An 18,354-nucleotide genomic window follows, 5' to 3' on the forward strand; every position below is an offset into this window, starting at 1 on the left:
TCATCAGGGTCTTTATTTTCTTCATCCATAATATGGAGTACCATTGGTGTAGCATTTAGAAAGTTCTTGGAAACGTACAGTTCTTTAACGTATTTGAGTGTGTACAAAGTATGTTAGATCATAACATGTAAGACTCCTCCACATGCTAGAGGTAGCTTTAAAGTCACAACACTGTCTCCTGTAAGGCTTGTGAATCAGTAGCATTTCTGAAATTCATTCTGCATGGGCAGTAACTGCATGCATGCCTATAGCCCATAAAGGAGGTATTTAGCCTGTTTCCGACACTGCTGATGTTTACTCACCAGCTCTCCCCCTTCCGTGTGAGTATGATTCTAACTCTTCAGGCTTCTTCATTCAGGGTGGATTTTGGGGGAACTTGGATTATGTCATGGCAGTAGAAATATTTTAAAAGCTTTGAAAACTATGAAATTTTAAACCCATGGTCGGTTAGTTTGTGCACTGTGAAAACATTACCATGTCTCACCACTCAGGAGATAATCCACTGTCGCCTTGACCTTTCTCTGCAGAAACAAGCAAACACACCTCCTTGGTTTCAGCGGCCTTGCTCCACTTCCTTTCAAATGACTTCAAGTTCTAATTGGGTGTCAGGTGAACCAGTCTTGCTTTTCTACCTGGTTCTTCCCGTCTTCTAGCCCCCAGAACACCATACCTTACTAGCCTATGGCTGAGAATTTCTAGGGTTTTGAAAACTGGACTGTTCATTCTTCTTCTTCTTTTTTTTTTTTTTCAATCACACTGTGCAGCTTGTAGAATCTTAGTTCCCCAGCCAGGGATTGAACCCAGGTCCTGGCAGTGAAAATACCAGGTCCTAACTGCTGGACCACCAAGGAATCCCTGGACTGTTTATTCTTGCTTGATCTAGTTTTAAATGTTTTTCTTCACCTTTAAAAATTTTTAATTATGTTACAATATATATAACCAGTTTACCATCCTAACCATTTTTAAGTATACAGTTTGGTAGTGTTAAGTATATTCACATTGCCTTCACCTGTGTTAAATAACTATTGATTTCATTTTTTTTTCTTTTATAACCTTGTCGTATCCCATGATAAACTTCTGGCCCAGTGGAGTGTCTCTGATTTATCAGTAACTGTGTTCGGTTCTCTACATATGCCTGTTTTGTTGTCTCTAATTGGAATGCCCAGACCTTAAGGACTCATTACGGACAGACACTAATGCACAAGTGAGCACTTGACAAATGGTGACCAACTTTTGCTCTTGAATAGGACACTGATAGAGTTTTTAAAGCATCATAATGAGCTGATTACTTCTAAGAAATCAAATGCGCATTCACTCATTTCACATGGGAAGCTTCTTTTCATCCAGACTGATCTTGCCTGGATTGGGACAGGTTAGAACTAGGGGAGTTCTGAGAAACCTTGAAAGTCAAGGCTGAATCTGGGATACCTTCTGGACATCTAGTAGAACCACACTCAGAACTCCCAAAATTCACGTCTCCTCCTGTGGTACAAAGAACTAGACACTGCTGTCTCCTGGATACACACATACCCTAGGCTGAGTCCCATTCAGGCTTTGGACTTGGGAACAATCCTGAAAAATAATGCCTGTGCCACTGTCTCAAAGAATAAAGCTACTCAGGTAGCCATGAGTATGTTTGCATTATTGATCTGTTCCCTATAAAATAATTTACCAGAGCAATGAATGCTTATACTTACCAAAAAAGGAAAAAAAAAACCTTAAACATCATTACTAAGGAAATCAAGTATCAGAATAAGATGAGCAGTTTGGAGAGTTGAGTCTAAAAAGCAGACTGTTATGCTTTATTCATATTCAAAAGTGAGATTCGTTTTTTGTCTAAGAGTCTCTCTCAGAGGTGAGATACGCCGTGTAACCTCCCACTTATCTTTTTAGAATGCTGATCCTAAGTCAGCCCTCAAAGCTGTAAGCAGCCAGCTTGGAGAAGGGCCCAGTGATGGACTGCCACTTTCAAGTAGCCTTCAGTTTCTCGAAGATGAACTTGAGTCTTCTCCTCTTCCTGATCTCAGTGAGGACCAACCTTTTGACATTCTTCAGAAATCCTTGCAGGAGGCCAATATCACTGAACAGACGTTGGCAGAAGAGGCATATCTGGACGCCAGTATAGGTTCAAGCCAACAGTTTGCACAAGCTCAGCTTCATCCCTCTTCATCAGCATCCTTTACTCAGGCTTCTAATGTTTCTAATTACTCAGGTCAGACACTGCAGCCTATAGGGGTGACTCATGTGCCTGTTGGCACCTCGTTTGCAAGCAATACAGTGGGTGTGCACCATGGCTTTATGCACCACGTGGGGATCAGTGTGCCCAGCCAGCATCTGTCTAATAGCAGCCAGATTAGTGGTTCTGGACAAATACAGTTAATTGGGTCATTTGGTAATCAACCTTCCATGATGACTATTAATAACCTAGATGGATCACAAATTATACTAAAGGGTAGTGGGCAGCAAGCCCCCTCAAATGTGAGTGGAGGGCTTCTTGTTCACAGACAGACTCCTAATGGCAACTCCTTGTTTGGGAACTCCAGTTCCAGCCCAGTAGCACAGCCTGTTACCGTTCCGTTTAACAGCACAAATTTCCAAACATCTTTACCTGTGCATAACATCATCATACAAAGGGGTCTTGCACCAAATTCAAATAAAGTCCCAGTTAATATCCAGCCAAAGCCTATCCAGATGGGTCAGCAAAACACATACAATGTGAACAACTTGGGAATACAACAGCACCATGTTCAGCAAGGGATCTCGTTCGCCTCTGCAAGCTCACCCCAGGGCTCAGTGGTTGGTCCGCACATGTCCGTGAACATCGTAAACCAACAGAACACAAGGAAGCCCGTCACCTCGCAGTCCGTGAGCAGCGCCGGGGGCAGTATCGTTATTCATTCTCCCATGGGCCAGCCTCACACACCCCAGAGTCAGTTCCTCATACCTACAAGCCTTTCTGTCAGTTCCAACTCGGTACACCATGTCCAGACCATCAATGGGCAGCTTCTTCAGACTCAGCCCTCTCAGCTCATTTCCGGCCAGGTGGCCTCAGAGCATGTCATGTTGAACAGAAACTCTTCCAACATGCTCAGGACCAACCAACCATATTCTGGACAGATGCTGAACAACCAGAGTGCCGCCGTCCAGTTAGTGTCTGGGCAGACATTCGCCGCCTCCGGAAGCCCGGTGATTGTCAACCACGCCTCCCCTCAGATCGTCGGTGGACAGGTGCCTTTGCAGCAGGCATCACCCACTGTCTTGCACCTGTCCCCTGGGCAGAGCAGCGTCTCCCAAGGAAGACCTGGCTTCACCACCATGCCCTCGGTGACAAGCATGGCAGGACCTAGTCGGTTCCCTGTTAGTTCATCCAGCACTGCCCATCCTAGTCTTGGGTCTGCGGTTCAGTCTGGTGCATCAGGATCAAACTTTACAGGAGATCAGCTGACCCAGCCAAACAGGACTCCAGGACCGGTCAGTGTGTCCCATCGTCTTCCAGTTCCTTCTTCCAAGTCTACCAGCACCTTCAGCAACACGCCTGGAGTGGGAAGCCAGCAGCAGTTCTTCTGTCAGGTAATGTTCCCTTTATCAAACAAATGCTTGGGTGATTATGGAATGGAAGAATGGAATGTGTATTTGTAAAGAATATAATTTTCATCCTAGGTTCCCAATTTATTATCTGAAGATGTTCAACTTACGATTGATTGCCTTTTTTCTTCTTAGTTAAAATGTTCTATCCCGCATAGCATTGTGGTTTAGGGTGGAGACTTCATGGATTTGAATCTAGGCTGTATGACTGGGAACAAGTCTTACCTTAACTAACCTCTCTAGACTTAAGTTTTTCCATCTGTATAATAGACTTTATATTAATAATACTACCATCCCACATAGTTATTGAGAAAGGTAAATGAGATAATCTGTATAAAGCGCTTAGCATGGTCCCTGGCAAGTGGCAAATACTCAGTGTGTGCTTAGCTCATTGTGTCCAACTCTTTGCAACCCGGACTGTTAGTCAGCCAGGCTCCTCTGTCTGGATTTTTCAAGCCAGAATACTGGAGTGGGTTGTCATTTTCCTCCTCCAGGGGATCAAAGAGCCAATATTAATACATATATTTGATGGAATGTGTTATAGGCATTTAAAAGGAAAGATTATTTCAGATTATTTACTTACATCATGGGGCTTCCCTGGTGGATCAGACAGTAAAGAATCTTCCTGCAGTGTGGGAGACCCAGGGTCAATCCCTGGGTTGAAAAGATCCACTGGAGAAGGGAATGGCAACCCAGTCCAGTATTCTTGCCTGGAGAATTCTATGGGCAGAGGAGCCTGACAGGTTACAGTCCATGGGGTCACAGAGTCAGACACGAGTGAGTGACTAATACTTTGGCTTCACTCCCACTTGCATCATATAGAAGCCACTGGGTCCTATGACTATGGACTGGGTAGAGAAGTCATGGCTGTTTCTTGGGTGCCAACTGGAAAGGCTCAGGGACCCACTGAGACTCAGCAGCGGGTAACTGGCCTGCACAGAGGGATGCATACAGAGGGAAGGATCCAGGGCACTGGATTGGACCAAGTACCTGAGCCTGTTCTTACCAGGCTGCTGTGCAGGTGAACGACCAGGAAGTCAGTTACACCATGTGAAGATGATGTTCCTGAAAAGCGTTTCAGACATTTGCCAGCGGTGGTCCCTCACCCCATCTGCCAGTCCCTGAACTCCTCTGGCTTTTGGCTCTCGCACATTGAGAATGTTCTCTAGCTCCAGTTCCATATCCCACCTGCCCGCTGTGGTATACCCTCTCAACTCCTCCATTTTCCCTGCCTTTCTCCTCCATGTTTAGAAGAACTCAAAAACTTCTCTCTACCACGTAGGTCAATATTTTTTAAACTGTATACCTTTGACTTAGTAATTCCATTAAGAATCCTAAGGAAACAAAGATTATTTATGATTAAGGATGTTCAGTGTACACTTTTGGTATCAAAACTGTTTGTGTGTTTTGTTTGTTAAATTTTATTTACATATATTTGGCTGTCCCACGTCTTAATTGTGGCATGCCAGATCTTCGATCTTAGTTGTGACCTGTGGGATCTAGTTCTCTGAACAAGGATCAAACCCAGGACCTCTGCTTTGGGAGCGAGGAATATTAGCCATTGAACCACCAGGGAAGTCCCTCTGTGTGTTTTGAAATAATGTCAGACTTACAGAAAAACTAGAGTTGTAAGAATGTGTACAGAATTTTCGTGTGCGCTTCAGCAAGATTCTCCAAATGTTAACTTTTTACTCCATTTGTTTTATTCTTCTCTCTCTCTATTTCACACACACACATACACAAACACACACGTAAAGTTTTGAAGAGTAAATTGCAGGCATGATGCCTCTTGACCCCTACGTACTTCAGTCTCAACAGATTTATTTCTTGAAGTCAGGAGCATTCCGCTACATAACCACAGTACTGTTATCAAAACCAAGAAGTCAGCATTATTACAATGTTACTATTAAATCTATATACTTTATTCTGTGTAGCTCATTTTCCCAATAATGTCCCTTATGGCAAGAGAGAATAAAATATGTTTTGTTTTGTTTTTATGGTCCAGGATGCAACCTAGGATCACTGCCTAATTCTGTTGTCATGTCTTTAAATCTGAAATAGTTTCTTCATTTTTTATGACCTTGACTTTTTGAAGAGTACTAATCAATTATTTTATTGAGTGTCCCTTAGTTAGAGTTTCTCTCATGTTTCCTCATGGTGAAATTCAGGTTATACATTTTTGGTGGCCTTCCCTGGTGGCTTAGCAGTAAAGAATCTGCCTGCCAGTGCAGTAGATGTGCATTTGATCCCTGGTTCAGGAAGATCCCCTGGAGAAGGAAACAGCAACCCACTCTGGTATACTTGCCTGGGAAATCCCATGGACAGAGGAGGCTGGTGGGTTGTAGTATATGGGGTCGCAAAGAGTCAGACTCAACTGAACAACTAAACAACAACACATTTTTGATAGGATTGCCACAAAAGTGGTGTATGTGTCCTCCTGAGGTGGACTCGTCCCATTCCTGGTCATGTCAACTTTGAGCACTTGCTTAAGGTGGGGTCTGCTTCATGTGGTTTCTGATATGTCATTAACAGGCTTCTTTGGGGAGCTACATTGAGATGATGTAGATATAGTTTCTTGTCAAACTTGAACTAGTTTAAGCTTCCATTGATAATTCCCGACTGAATCAGTTATTACTCAGTCAGCTGTTACTGTGATGGTCACCACATAGAGACTTTCTAATTCCATCAAGTTTATTCTACCTTAATTTTTAGCATTCTGCTCTAAGGAAGAGCTTTCCTGTTTCTCCCTTTTACAAATTCTATCAGTATAGACTCATAGATTTTTATCTTATTTAATGGGTTAAAAATTGTTGCAGTCATTTATTTTGATGCTCAAATTGATTTTTTAAAATTATTTTTTAACATGAAACTTGAGATCATATGCTCTTTTTTTTTTTAATTTCATTTTGATGCTTAGGTTTGTTGGGGTTTATATGTTTATTTAATTTTTGGGTGCATGGCATGTGGGATCTTAGTTCCCTGCCCAGGGGTTAAACCCGCATCCCCTGCTTTGGCAGCGCAGAGTCCTAACTACTAGAGCACCAGGGAAGTTCCACTCAGGTTGATTTGATGGCCATTGAGCGCCCCTCCAAATTAGCCGCTGGTCCCTCTGACATGTTTCCATTGTGCTTTGAGCACTGCCTTTTAATTTCTGGGAAAACATGATGTTGCATGTTCATCTTTCACTTTCCTGCCCCTGCCCTGGAATTCAACCATTTTAGGGGCCTTGTTCTTTCTAGTGGAGAACAATACTTAGAAGCCAGGATCTGAGCACTACGTATTCACTGCTACTGACGTTGTCGCAATTGGGACTTATATATATCTACACATACACAACATCTGTAGCTGTCTATTATCTATATATCTATATTAAAAACAGAGAGTTCATATTGATACTTCAATTCTAATCCAGGACCACCAGATTCATTATTCAAGTGTCCTTTTCCATATTTGTCACTCCCTTTTCTAATTGGAGAAGGCAATGGCACCCCACTCCAGTACTCTTGCCTGGAAAATCCCACGGACGGAGGAGCCTGGTAGGCTGCAGTCCATGGGGTCACAAAGAGTCGGACACGACTGAGCGACTTCCCTTTCCCTTCCCTTTCTAATAGTGAAAAAGCCTGCCCCATAATATATTTGCTTATTTGCCCAATCCTAGAATACATGGAAAATAGTTTTATAATCACTAATTCATGGGCTTCCCTGGTGTCTCAGAGGGTAAAGTGTCTGCCTGCAATGCAGGAGACCTGGGTTCAATCCCTGGGTTGGGAAGATCCCTGGAGAAGGGAAAGGCTACCCACTCCTGTATTCTGGCCTGGGTAATTCCATGGACTGTATAGTCCATGGGTCGCAAAGAGTCAAACACGACTGAGTGAATTTCACTTATAAAATCATTTTAAGTGCACATTTAAACATGAAATATTTAAAATGTACATTTAACTGTAAAATAGTTAATAAGCAGTTTGCTTTCTATTTTAGAAAAATGATGAAAGACAATATGGTGAACTAGAAAATAGAAAACCCTCTTGCTTACCAAACACTCAGAAACTTGATTAAAAGGAAATGTACTACTCCATTAACAGCTGTTCCTTGGGTGATGGAATTACAGATACTCTGTTTTCTTCTAATTTAAAAAATTTACTCATGTAGAGGAGGTGATACCTGGAAAGCATTTATCAACATATTGATGCATTTTTTTTAAAAGTAAAACTTCCCATTGGTAAAAATTAGAAACAGTTCCAAAATAGCTTAGAATGAAAAGTAAACCCTCCTCTTCCAGATTTCCCTACCAGAGGCCACCAGTGTTTCTGTGTTCTTTCTCTTTCTCTTCCCCCAGAGACATCCTTTGCATATCCAGCACACGTCACATATACACTTAACTCTGCAACACACCGTACCTGATACCATACCCATTTTTACTTAATTAGATAACTTGAGGGTCTCATGATATCTGTATATATTGGTCTACTTTATGTTTATTATAATTAATTATACATAATCAGCCACAGCATGGTCATTTCCTTTCTTTTTCATTTTTTTCAATAATGCTTCAATGAAGGGGGGGAAAATCTCTCTCTCTAACTCCCCAAAGTTTCAATTATCCAAAGGTAACAAGAGGCATATTCCAGCAGCTCCAGAGTAATTTTTTGTGACTTTAATGTCAAAGAATCTTGGGAACTAAATCTTGCATTATACCCCATGTGTTCTGCTCTAGGTTTTCCAGAACAGTTAAAATGTCAGGTATTGTGGAATAAGGAGGACATAACCTCGGAGGCTGCACAAGCTGGGAAAGTAGTGTTGAGGTGCCATCTAACATTTACACTCCCAGGAAATCCAGAAGGACAGTGACTCTTGTACTTTATAATTTCTGTATAAATTACCTTATAGAACATTGTAAGGAACAAAAATACCATTATCAAGGGCCTTCAATGTTTATCTACTTGGGGAAATTTCATTTAGCAAGTTTTGATACTATAAAGTGTTAATATTAAACGAGTCTTAAATATAAACTGTATTTTTTTTGCCATCGATAATACACTTACTTGGTTCAAAATTCAAAAGGTACAGAAAGTTGTGTACGACAGTGAAAAATTTCCTTCCTCCTGTCGCCCGCCACCCAGCTGCCTCTAGTTTAACCAGCTTCTTAAAGAGTGAACTTAAGTCCCCGCCCCACTTTTTCTTTTATGAAAACTTTCAAAACCACAGGAAAGTTGGGAGAGTACAGTGAACCTCTGCACCGAGATCCACTGCTTGTTTATGTTTTATAGCATTTGTTCTGTTTGTGTCTGGATGTCTCTGGTTCTCTCTCCAAACACAGACATACACACACACACTTTCCTCTGAACTATTTGAAAGTAAGTTGCAAAATGGCATGAGCCTTGACCACTAAATTCTTTAGCAAGTATCTCCCAAAAACAAAGACTCTCTTCAACACAACCTCAGTATCACTATCATGCCCAGGAAATTTAACATTTGTATAATAACATTATATCAGATTTCTTCCTGTTGAGCCAGTAAGGCCCTTTAGGACAATGCCTCACTCTGGAAAGCACTGAGCACTTACTGTCACGTCTCTTTAGGCTATAGCAGCCTGGGTCGGTTGTTTCAAGGGTGGCCCTCAGAGCACTGACTGACTGTTTCCTCATGATTAGATCCTGGCCAAGCGGCTGGCATACAATGTTTGTTTGTCCCTTTATGGGTGATCACTTGGTTCCCGTGGCCCCGCTGGCCAGGTTTCTCCTCGAGGTATTCAAAAGTATCTTACACCAGTACAGGAGGACATTATCTCTGGGACGGTGTTTGGGACTACGTGACCCTCTTGTTTCTCAGCCTTTCGCCATTGACTTCACTGATAGATACTACATTAGTGATTGCAAAATGATTTTCTAATTATTCTATCTACTGTTAGTGATTGAGATTTTTCCAAAAAAGAGAGCTTTTCTTCTCACATTGTGTATATATGTGAGCTGCTGCTGCTGCTAAGTCACTTTAGTTGAGTCCGACTCTGTGTGACCCCATAGACGGCAGCCCACCAGTCTCCCCCATCCCTGGGATTCTCTAGGCAAGAACACTGGAATGGGTTGCCATCTCCTTTTCCAATGCACGAAAGTGAAAATAGAAAGTGAAGTCATTCAGTTGTGTCTGACTCCTAGCGACCCCATGGACCGCAGCCTACCAGGCTCCTCCGTCCATGGGATTGTCCAGGCAAGAGTGCTGGAGTGGGGTGCCATTGCCTTCTCCAGTATATATGTGTATGTGTGCATATAACACTATGAAATCATAGTTGTTTTTTTCTTTTTAATCTATTTAATTGGCTATGCCAGGTCTTAGTTGCAGCATGTGGGACCTAGTTCCCTGACCAGGGGTTGAACCCAGGCCCCCCTACGTTGGCAGTGTGCAGTCTTAGCCACTGGACCACCAGGGAAGTCCTGACATCATAGTTTGTTTTTTCATTCACTTTAAAACTACTTATTTTGGGGAATTTTATTTTATTTATTTCCTTATTTACTTTGTTTGGCTGCATCAGGTCTTCATTGCGGCATGCAGAATCTTCATTGCATCATGTGGGATCTATCGTTGCCATGCACCGACTCAGTTGTGGCGTACAGGGTCAGTAGTTATGCCCGTGGGCTTAGTTGCTTCACGGCATATGGGATCTTAGGTTGCCAACCAGCGATTGAACCCATGTCCCCTGCATTGCAAGGTGGATTCTTAACCACTGGGCCACCAGGGGAGTCCCTATGAGGAACTTCAAACATGAACAAAAGTAGACAAGGTAGTATATTGAACCCTCATGCTCAACCAGCTTCAGGGCTTACCCACTCGTGGTTGCTTCTGTGTTATCCATACCTGACTCAGGCTTCCCTGCCCAGTGTTATTCTGAAGCTATCGAGACACAGAAGTTCATCTCTAATTTTTTAGTGTATTTCTCTAAAATACCGTGTATTTTCTTTGATAGTTAATGTTGCAATCTATTGCTTTCCTTATTCTCTTGATGCTTAAATTGTCCCGTCTGGTCAGTGGAGGCGAGGGCTGCGTAAGGTGCCTCCTGTGCTTTTGTCAGCCCCCCACCTCCCTTGAGCACTCTGTGGGACAAGATGTTATAGGCGTGTCTTATGATTTCCTTGCCTCACACCTAGAATCAGTCATTTCTCTAAGGAGCCCTGTGAATTTAAATCTCTTCACGCAAAGAGTCATTTACAGGACTTAGGCTTTCTCATGAATGCTGCTGCTGCTAAGTCGCTTCAGTCGTGTCCAACTCTGTGCGACCCCATAGATGGCAGCCCACCAGGCTCCCCCGTCCCTGGGATTCTCATGAGTGGATTAATATTTTACAAATCACTGATTAAAGCAGTTTTCAAGAGTTTAGCCTATCAAACAAAAGTAAACAAAGTAAGTCCAACTCTCTTTAGATCCAGGCAAGATTACTGGAGGGGATTGCCATTTCCTTCTCCAGGGGATCTTCCTAACCCAGGGATTGAACCCAGGTCTCCCACATTGCAGGCAGACCCTTTAACCTCTGAGCCACCAGGGAAGCCCCTACTAACTAAGTAACTAACTAAAATTCCCTGAGAGCTTTGTGTGAGAGATTTCTGGAGTGGTCACCACTGAAGTCTCCAGCCATCCTTGCCCCTCCCTAATTCCTTCTGCATCCAGCTCAGCCTGCCTACCTTACCATGGAACCACTGAATGCTCAGACACTCAGACTTCATAATCTAGATGTTCTTGCTTTTTTCTTTTCCTTCTATACTTTTAATAGGTTACTAAATCCTACAAATTCTTCTTTGAATGTCTCACATCCATTCTTCCCAATAACAATGGAAGTAATAATATTATTAACAACTGGTACATACCTTGGGGCCACAGGTAGCATTATTGTTCCCATTTTGCAGTCAAGGACTTGGAGGTTCAGAGCGTGGGCGAATTGCTGTAAAGGCAGACTTCACCTGCTAGCTGTCTTACCACACTGCCTCCCATTGCTCTGCTTTCTGCATCCGTACTTGGGGCTAGACTTTAAGAGGGACAGCAGTATAATGGGTAAAACAAGAGTTGGTATAGCAATCAGAGCTCACTTGCAGGTCATCTTCTGCCAGTGACTGGTTTTGTGATCTAAGTTCATATCTTAAATTCTGAGCCCTTGTTTTCTCTTGAAAATGAGGAAACCCTAGCCAAGCCATAGGATCATCTGGGGAGCTTTGTAAAAATATAGCTACCCCCATAAATTCTGACTTAAATGATCTGGATTAAAGGCTCTAGACATTAGCATTTTTCAAAAGCTCCCCAAGTGATTCTAAAGTGCGAACAGGAAGAAGGGCCAATGAGTAGACGGTTCCCAAGGCCCATTTGTATTGTCATTAGGTGGCTGTCACCATTGTCTGAGTGATTAATCTGCCTTCAGCCTCTTCCAAAAGTCTGGTTTCCATCACATTCATCTTCCCAAAACATTTGTTCAGTGACCTAAACCACAGCATCTGGGAGCTTCTCATTGCACAGGAGAAAAGTACAAACCCCCAGCCCAGCCCTTAAGCTGAACTCAAGCTGAACTCTTCAGGTTGCCAGGCACGACCCCTCATGGTTCCCCAGACAGGCCAGACTCACCGTGAGCCCCAAGCCTCTGCTGATGGGTATCCACTGAATGTCCTTTCCTGTCTGGCCTGACGGCTTTCCCTCCATCAGGGCATCCAGACTTCTAAAAGAGTGAAGCCTTTCTCACCCCATCCACTGATCCTTCTCTGCACTGTTTGTTTATACTGCCCACCAGTATAATCACTCGCTGTACTGTCTCCTTCGTTGATTCATTCATTCAGCAGTGTATCAGCCCCTGCGGGGCCAGCCCTGGGCCATGTCCCAGGGCTACGACGGGCTGTTGCAGGGCTGGACAAGCTGGCCAGTATTCTCAGTGCTCCAGTGAGAGCAGCCCGGAGCTCCAGGCTCCAGAAAGGAGCCTCTCACCCAGATGGGGCAGGTTTCCATGAAATAGTGGTTTCTGACTGAGCCCTCCCAAGGGAGAAGGAAGTTATCCAGCAAGAGAGGGTCTAAGTCAAGAATGTTCCGGCAGTAGGATCAGCAAGTGCAAGGCCTTGGGGAGGGAAGAGAATGTGGTTCTGTGGGGAAGGAGAACAGGTTCAAGTGAGGCATGAAGATTTCGGTGGGAAAGGTAAGCAGACACTAAATCCTACAGGACCCTGATGCTGTGTCACAGAGCCATCATGGGGTCATAGCCTCAGCGTGACAGAGTGAAAACCGACTCCGCCTGGGCGGCAGTAGAAAGGGCAAGAAGTGAAATGGATTTGAGGCAGGTTAGACAGGATTTCTGATTGATTGGCTGGAGTGGCGGAATAAGGGTGACACAGATTCCTGACTTTTTTAACCAAAAAGCTGGCTTAAAACTCAACATGCAGAAAACTAAGACCATGGCATCCGGTCCCATCACTTCATGGCAAATAGAGGGGGAAACCATGGAAACAGTGAGAGACTTTATTTTTCTGGGCTCCAAAATCGCTGCAGATGGTGACTGCAGCCATGAAATTAAAAGACGCTTACTCCTTGGAAGAAAAGCTATGTGACCAACCTAAACAACATATTAAAAGGCAGAAACATTACTTTGCCAACAAAGGTCCGTTTAGTCAAAGCTCTGGTTTTTCCAGTAGTCAAGTATGGATGTGAGAGTTGGATTGTAAAGAAAGCTGAGGGCCGAAGAATTGATGCTTTTGAACTGTGGTGTTGGAGAAGACTCTTGAGAGTCCCTTGGACTGCGAGGAGATCCAACCAGACCATTCTAAAGGAGATCAGTCCTTAATATTCATTGAAAGGACTGAAGCTGAAACTTAAAGGACTGAAGCTGAAACTCCAATACTTTACCCACCTGATGTGAAGAACTGACTCATTTGAAAAGACCCTGATGCTGGGAAAAACTGAAGGTGAGAGAAAGGAACAACAGAGGATGAGATGGTTGGATGGCATCCCTGACCTGATGGACATGAGTTTGAGAAAGCTCTGGGAGATGGACAGGGAAGCCTGGTGTGCTGCAGTCCATGGGGTCACAAAGAGTTGGACACGACTGAGCAACTGAACTGAACCGAACCGAGATTCCTGACTGTGACACCCAGGTTCACTGAAATAGAGAACAGGGGAAGACATCGTGGTTTGAAGGGAAGTTCTGAGTTTAGTTTAGGATATTTGTCAAGGATGAGGTGCTTGTGTGACAACGGAGTTGTATGGGAGACGGCTCCATATGCTGAAGCAGAGGGTGAAATGCCAGCTGAAGTGGGACTTACTTGCATGTATATCACGATGGAAGCGGCCAGAGTGGAGGAAAGGCATCAGGAAGAGTGTGTCAGTAGAGAAGGAAGAGTGACCAGAAGAGAACCCTAACACACTTCAACACTTTGGGGGTGGACACAGAAAGACAAAGAGATTCAGAATATTCTAAAAAAACCAAAAGGTCTTGGCGGTTTGGAAGCTAAGAAAGGAAAATGAAGCAGGCAGGGATAGCTGGGGTCCATAGAGTTGAGTGTCACTGAGGGGCTGGTGGAAGTCAGGATGGGAATGTTTCTGACATATTTAGCAACAGGGAGGCAGTTTTTGACCTTGGTAACATTTGTTTCCATGGAGTGATATGTGCAGAAGCCAGATTATAGATGAGGGGAGATGAGGAGTGTGGTGATGAGCATGGGCAGCTCCCAGAAAAATGACAGTAACTGGCCCTGCAGTAGCTCCACAGATGTGTGGAGCCCAGTGGGTGATGTTTATAAGATACAGGAAAGCCTGGACCTTTTTTCCAAAGCTCTTGGGAAGGAGAAGGACATGAATTCCAGGGCATCAGTGGGATTCTTGGTAGAAAAAAAAGGGGAGATGCTTCTCCCACTGTAACAGGGAAGGGAGAAGGGATGACTGGGGATCAGGTGAGGTCATACTTTGATGGTAGAAGGTGGAATGAATTCTCACCTGGCTTACAGGTTTGAAGACAATGAAATAGCCTTCAGTGGAAAATGAGCAGGGAGCTAGCCAGAGAAAGAAAGGGTTACTGGTCAGGCCTGAGGGCCTGAGATCGGCTGTTGTAACTGTGGTGCACTGATGGGCTGGGTTTGGGCCCGCCTGGGTGTTCTTTGGCTGGTAAATGTTCAGAAGGCAAGGCCTGTAGTGGTATCCTTCAGCCCCCCTCTTTGATTACCGTTGTATGGTGTATACAGTGAACGCCCAAATGTCTTAGTCAGGGTACTTTGGGTTGCAACTATCAGAAACTCACTCTAACTTGTTTAGCAAAAAAGAACATCTCATGGAGTGCAGCTTCTTTATAAGGGTCAGAACCAGGCTCTCTGCTGTTCCTTTGGCCTCTCCAAGATGGCATGTGCCTGCCTCTCTCCTTCACGGTCCCCTCTCCCTCTTCTGGCCCCAAGTGGCCAGCCCAGGCCAACGTCACAATATTTGCCAACCATTTAACAGAGACTGGAAAAAGAGAAAAAAGAAAAACAGAGACTGGCAAATGCAGTGGTTTCCCCACCTTCAGAATACATCAGAATCCACTGGAAAGCTTTGTTTAATAAAGGATTCCTAAACGCCACATTGGATTTCTGAATCCATCTTTGTGGATGGAACCCCAAAACTTTGTCTTTCAGAAGCTGTCCAAGGTGATCTTGGTACAATTAGGCTACAAACCTGCCCTTGAGAATGACTGCTCTTAGGTACCCACCCGCTCCCCCCATTCTCAACTCCAAGAGCATCTGATTGGCCCACCCGTGGTTCAGTCAGCCTTGACCAGCGGAGCCAGTCACGGGTGACCTGAGGGAGCAGCCGCATGGGGCCTCTGCTGCTCTGTACAGAGCCTTTGTTCAAATTAGGAAAAAGTGCGCCCTGAGCCGAAATAAAGAAAGGCACCCCTAGGAGGGAGAAGCTGCTCACTGGCAGGGTTGGCACTTTCCACGGGAAGAAGAGGTGCCCCTGCCCTGGATTCTGGCTCTGTACATCCTCTAGCCCTGTGTGTGTCCACCACGCTGGGTCCACCCATTTCTGTGGCAGTGGGGGGCAATTCCCAGAGGAGGGCGTGGGCTGGGAAGATTCCCAGTGGCCTCCCTCATTCAGCAGACGCCTGATGCTTATAATCTTGCTAGTTTGCTGTGGGCTTCTTACAAAGGGTACCACAGAGCTGGGTAGGGATAGATTCTGTATTCTGATTCATTGGGGGATTTCTCTGTATTCACATGGTATCAAGATAATGCAAGATCTAAAGAGTTAAAATCATACACTGATGTGAGCAGAGTTCTTGGAGCCAAGTTTGCAAGAAAATAGCCTTCAGTAGCTTCTCTATTGTAAAGAAAATATATTTCAAGAGAAAGTTTTCTCCTTAGAGCTCAGGGAAAAAAGACCAGAATGATAAATTTTATTTCTGGAAAAGACTGTCAGTTGCGGGCAACCTAAACTGGGAGGGAAGTGGCAGAAAGTTGTTGGCTGCTAGGGAGAGCTTTGGACTAGGAGGAAGTAGGGACCCCTGTAACTTACACTGCCGTGGAATTCACTCACTTGTTTTCATCTGACAGCGGTTCACCCTGTGCTCGCTGTGGTGTCAGGCCCTCTTCCGGTGCTGGGGATTCAGTAGTGAACCAGACAAAAGTCCTGCCCGGAAAATCAGAGGACTGGAAGTGACCAGTGACATCTGGAAACGGAGCGGGCCTGTCGGGCAGCAGAGCTTTCCAAACATACAGACCTGGTGAATGGAGGTGTAAGCCACATTCCCAGGGGGTTGCCATTCTCCCATCAGCCTGGCCCACCCAACCTCCATGGTACCCAGCATGCACCAGCTGGGGAGATCATTCCAGTCCCCAGCGGAGGGACACAGTCAGGGGCACGGGCAGCAGCTGGAGGATGAAAATGCGCTGATGCCAGTGTTGAGCCCCAACTCAGGTGGGCAAGAGGCCTGTAAAACACTCATACCAGAACCTGCTCAAACAAGAGGCATCCTGCAGAGAGCAGCCTTGCTTTCAGACACAGCGGCAATTTATTCCCTTTGCTGTTATTGTCATTCCGTCGCTAAGTCGTGTCCCACTCTTTGCGACCTCATGGACTGCAACACACCAGGCCTCCCTGTTCGTCACTATCTCCCAGAGTTTGTCCAAGTTCATGTCCGTTGGGTCAGTGATGCCATCCAACCATCTCATTCTCTGTCACCCTCTTCTCCTTTTGTCTTCATTCTTTCCCAGCATCAGGGTCTTTTCCAGTGAGTTGGCTGTTCGCATCACGTGGCCAAGATATTGGAGCTTCAGCTTCAGCATCAGTCCTTCCAATGAGTATTCAGGACTGATTTCCTTTAGGATTGACTGGTTTGATCTCCTTGCTGTCCAAGGAATTCTCAAGAGTCTTCTGCAACATCACAGTTGGAAAGCAGCTTTGACATTAGATTAGATTGTTCGGGGTATTTTTTTTTCTTGTTACTCTTCTATATTATGAAAAAACACACACATTTAGGAAAATAAAGAAAACATAAATGTACAGTTACCAAATAATTATAAACAAATACCTGTGCAAGTAACAACTCAAGAAATGGACTGTTCTCAGCACCCGCACAGACCACCTCCTCCTTCCGTGTGCCTCCCTAACCCCAGCCTGCTCCTGACTTTCATGATGATTTCTTCCTTGCTTTTCTTATGTACTTTTTAACTTTTTTTTTTGTTTTGGCTATGCTGGACGTCTTGTGGGGTCTTAGTACCCAACCAGCGATCAAACCCAAGCCCTCGGCAGTGAAAGCTTGGAGTCCTAACCGCTGAACTACTGGAGAGTTCCCTAGTTTTACTCCTTATGTATGCATGAATTTTATTTGTCTGTTTAATAGCTAAGAGTCATTCAGGGTCATGACTGATAAATAAGTTGGGAGATCAGGCTGGGTAGTGCCATTTACGTATTCAGTTTTTCAAAGTTGTATGCTCTTAAGCAATAAGGATGAAATTCTTCTGTTTTATGTGAACTAGGCCTATTGAAAGAAATTCCAAAGATGTGTCCTGGCAGCACTGCTGTGAGGACTTTGGTCATTTGAACGTATTCCTTCTGGTTCATCTACTCATCTGTTGATCTCGTTATTTCAGAGTCCCATCTAGAATATAGCCTTGCCCTGTTAGACCACATTTTTCCAACTTTTATCTGTTTTTTATCCAAAGTAGTACCTTCCTTTCTTTTTTTTTTTTTTGACCACACCTTGCAGCTTGTAGGAACTCAGTTCCCCAACCGGGGGTTGAACCTGGGCCACAGCAGTGAAAGTCCAGAGTCCTAACCACTGGGTCATGGTGGCCCTTAGTGCTTGTCTGCTGGAAATACTTGTGAGGAAAGCCGCAGGCCTCCCTGCAACATGGACATCCTCCTTGTGGCTTCTCTGCGGTAGGAGAGTGTGGGGTTCTGTGCCAGGGGAAACTCTGTGAAGACTGGGAGGTTCTCCCCTGTGGTGTTCTCACTAAGAACGTATGAATATTGCCTGTAGACTTAAGAGATGCAGGTCCAAGCTTCCCTGCTAATGGAAAGATGAGCAAGGTGACCATTTCCGTCTTTGTAATGATCTCCTCCAGTCTCTCTTGGATGATGTCAAATCCCTCTTCATTTTTGTATTAGAAAAAGGAGCCAAATAGATCATTGTTTAGCATAATTCGCTGTTTAGAACAGAAATATTAACATATCTAGTTAATTGCATTAGTTGTCTAGTGACCAGGCATTACCCAGTTCTGTGAGCGGCCGCATGTGAATGGTTGGTGGGAAACTTCTCCTTAGGCCAAAGTCACAGGCCATCAC

The 18,354-nt window shown here is 44.4% G+C and overlaps 1 protein-coding gene across 3 annotated transcripts in view; it reads left to right on the forward strand.

The window, feature by feature from the left end:
- BICRAL (BICRA like chromatin remodeling complex associated protein) overlaps positions 1-18,354 on the forward strand; it is a 106,490-nt gene that overhangs the window by 73,856 nt on the left and 14,280 nt on the right. For all 3 annotated transcript variants that reach the window (XM_024983694.2, XM_059880418.1, NM_001205780.1), the window contains one exon: positions 1,894-3,570. In XM_024983694.2, coding sequence (XP_024839462.1) covers positions 1,894-3,570 — 1,677 coding nt within the window. The remainder of the gene's footprint in view (positions 1-1,893; positions 3,571-18,354) is intronic.

The sequence above is a fragment of the Bos taurus genome, chromosome 23 (assembly GCF_002263795.3).
Source record: "Bos taurus isolate L1 Dominette 01449 registration number 42190680 breed Hereford chromosome 23, ARS-UCD2.0, whole genome shotgun sequence".
Taxonomy (NCBI): Eukaryota; Metazoa; Chordata; class Mammalia; order Artiodactyla; family Bovidae; genus Bos; species Bos taurus.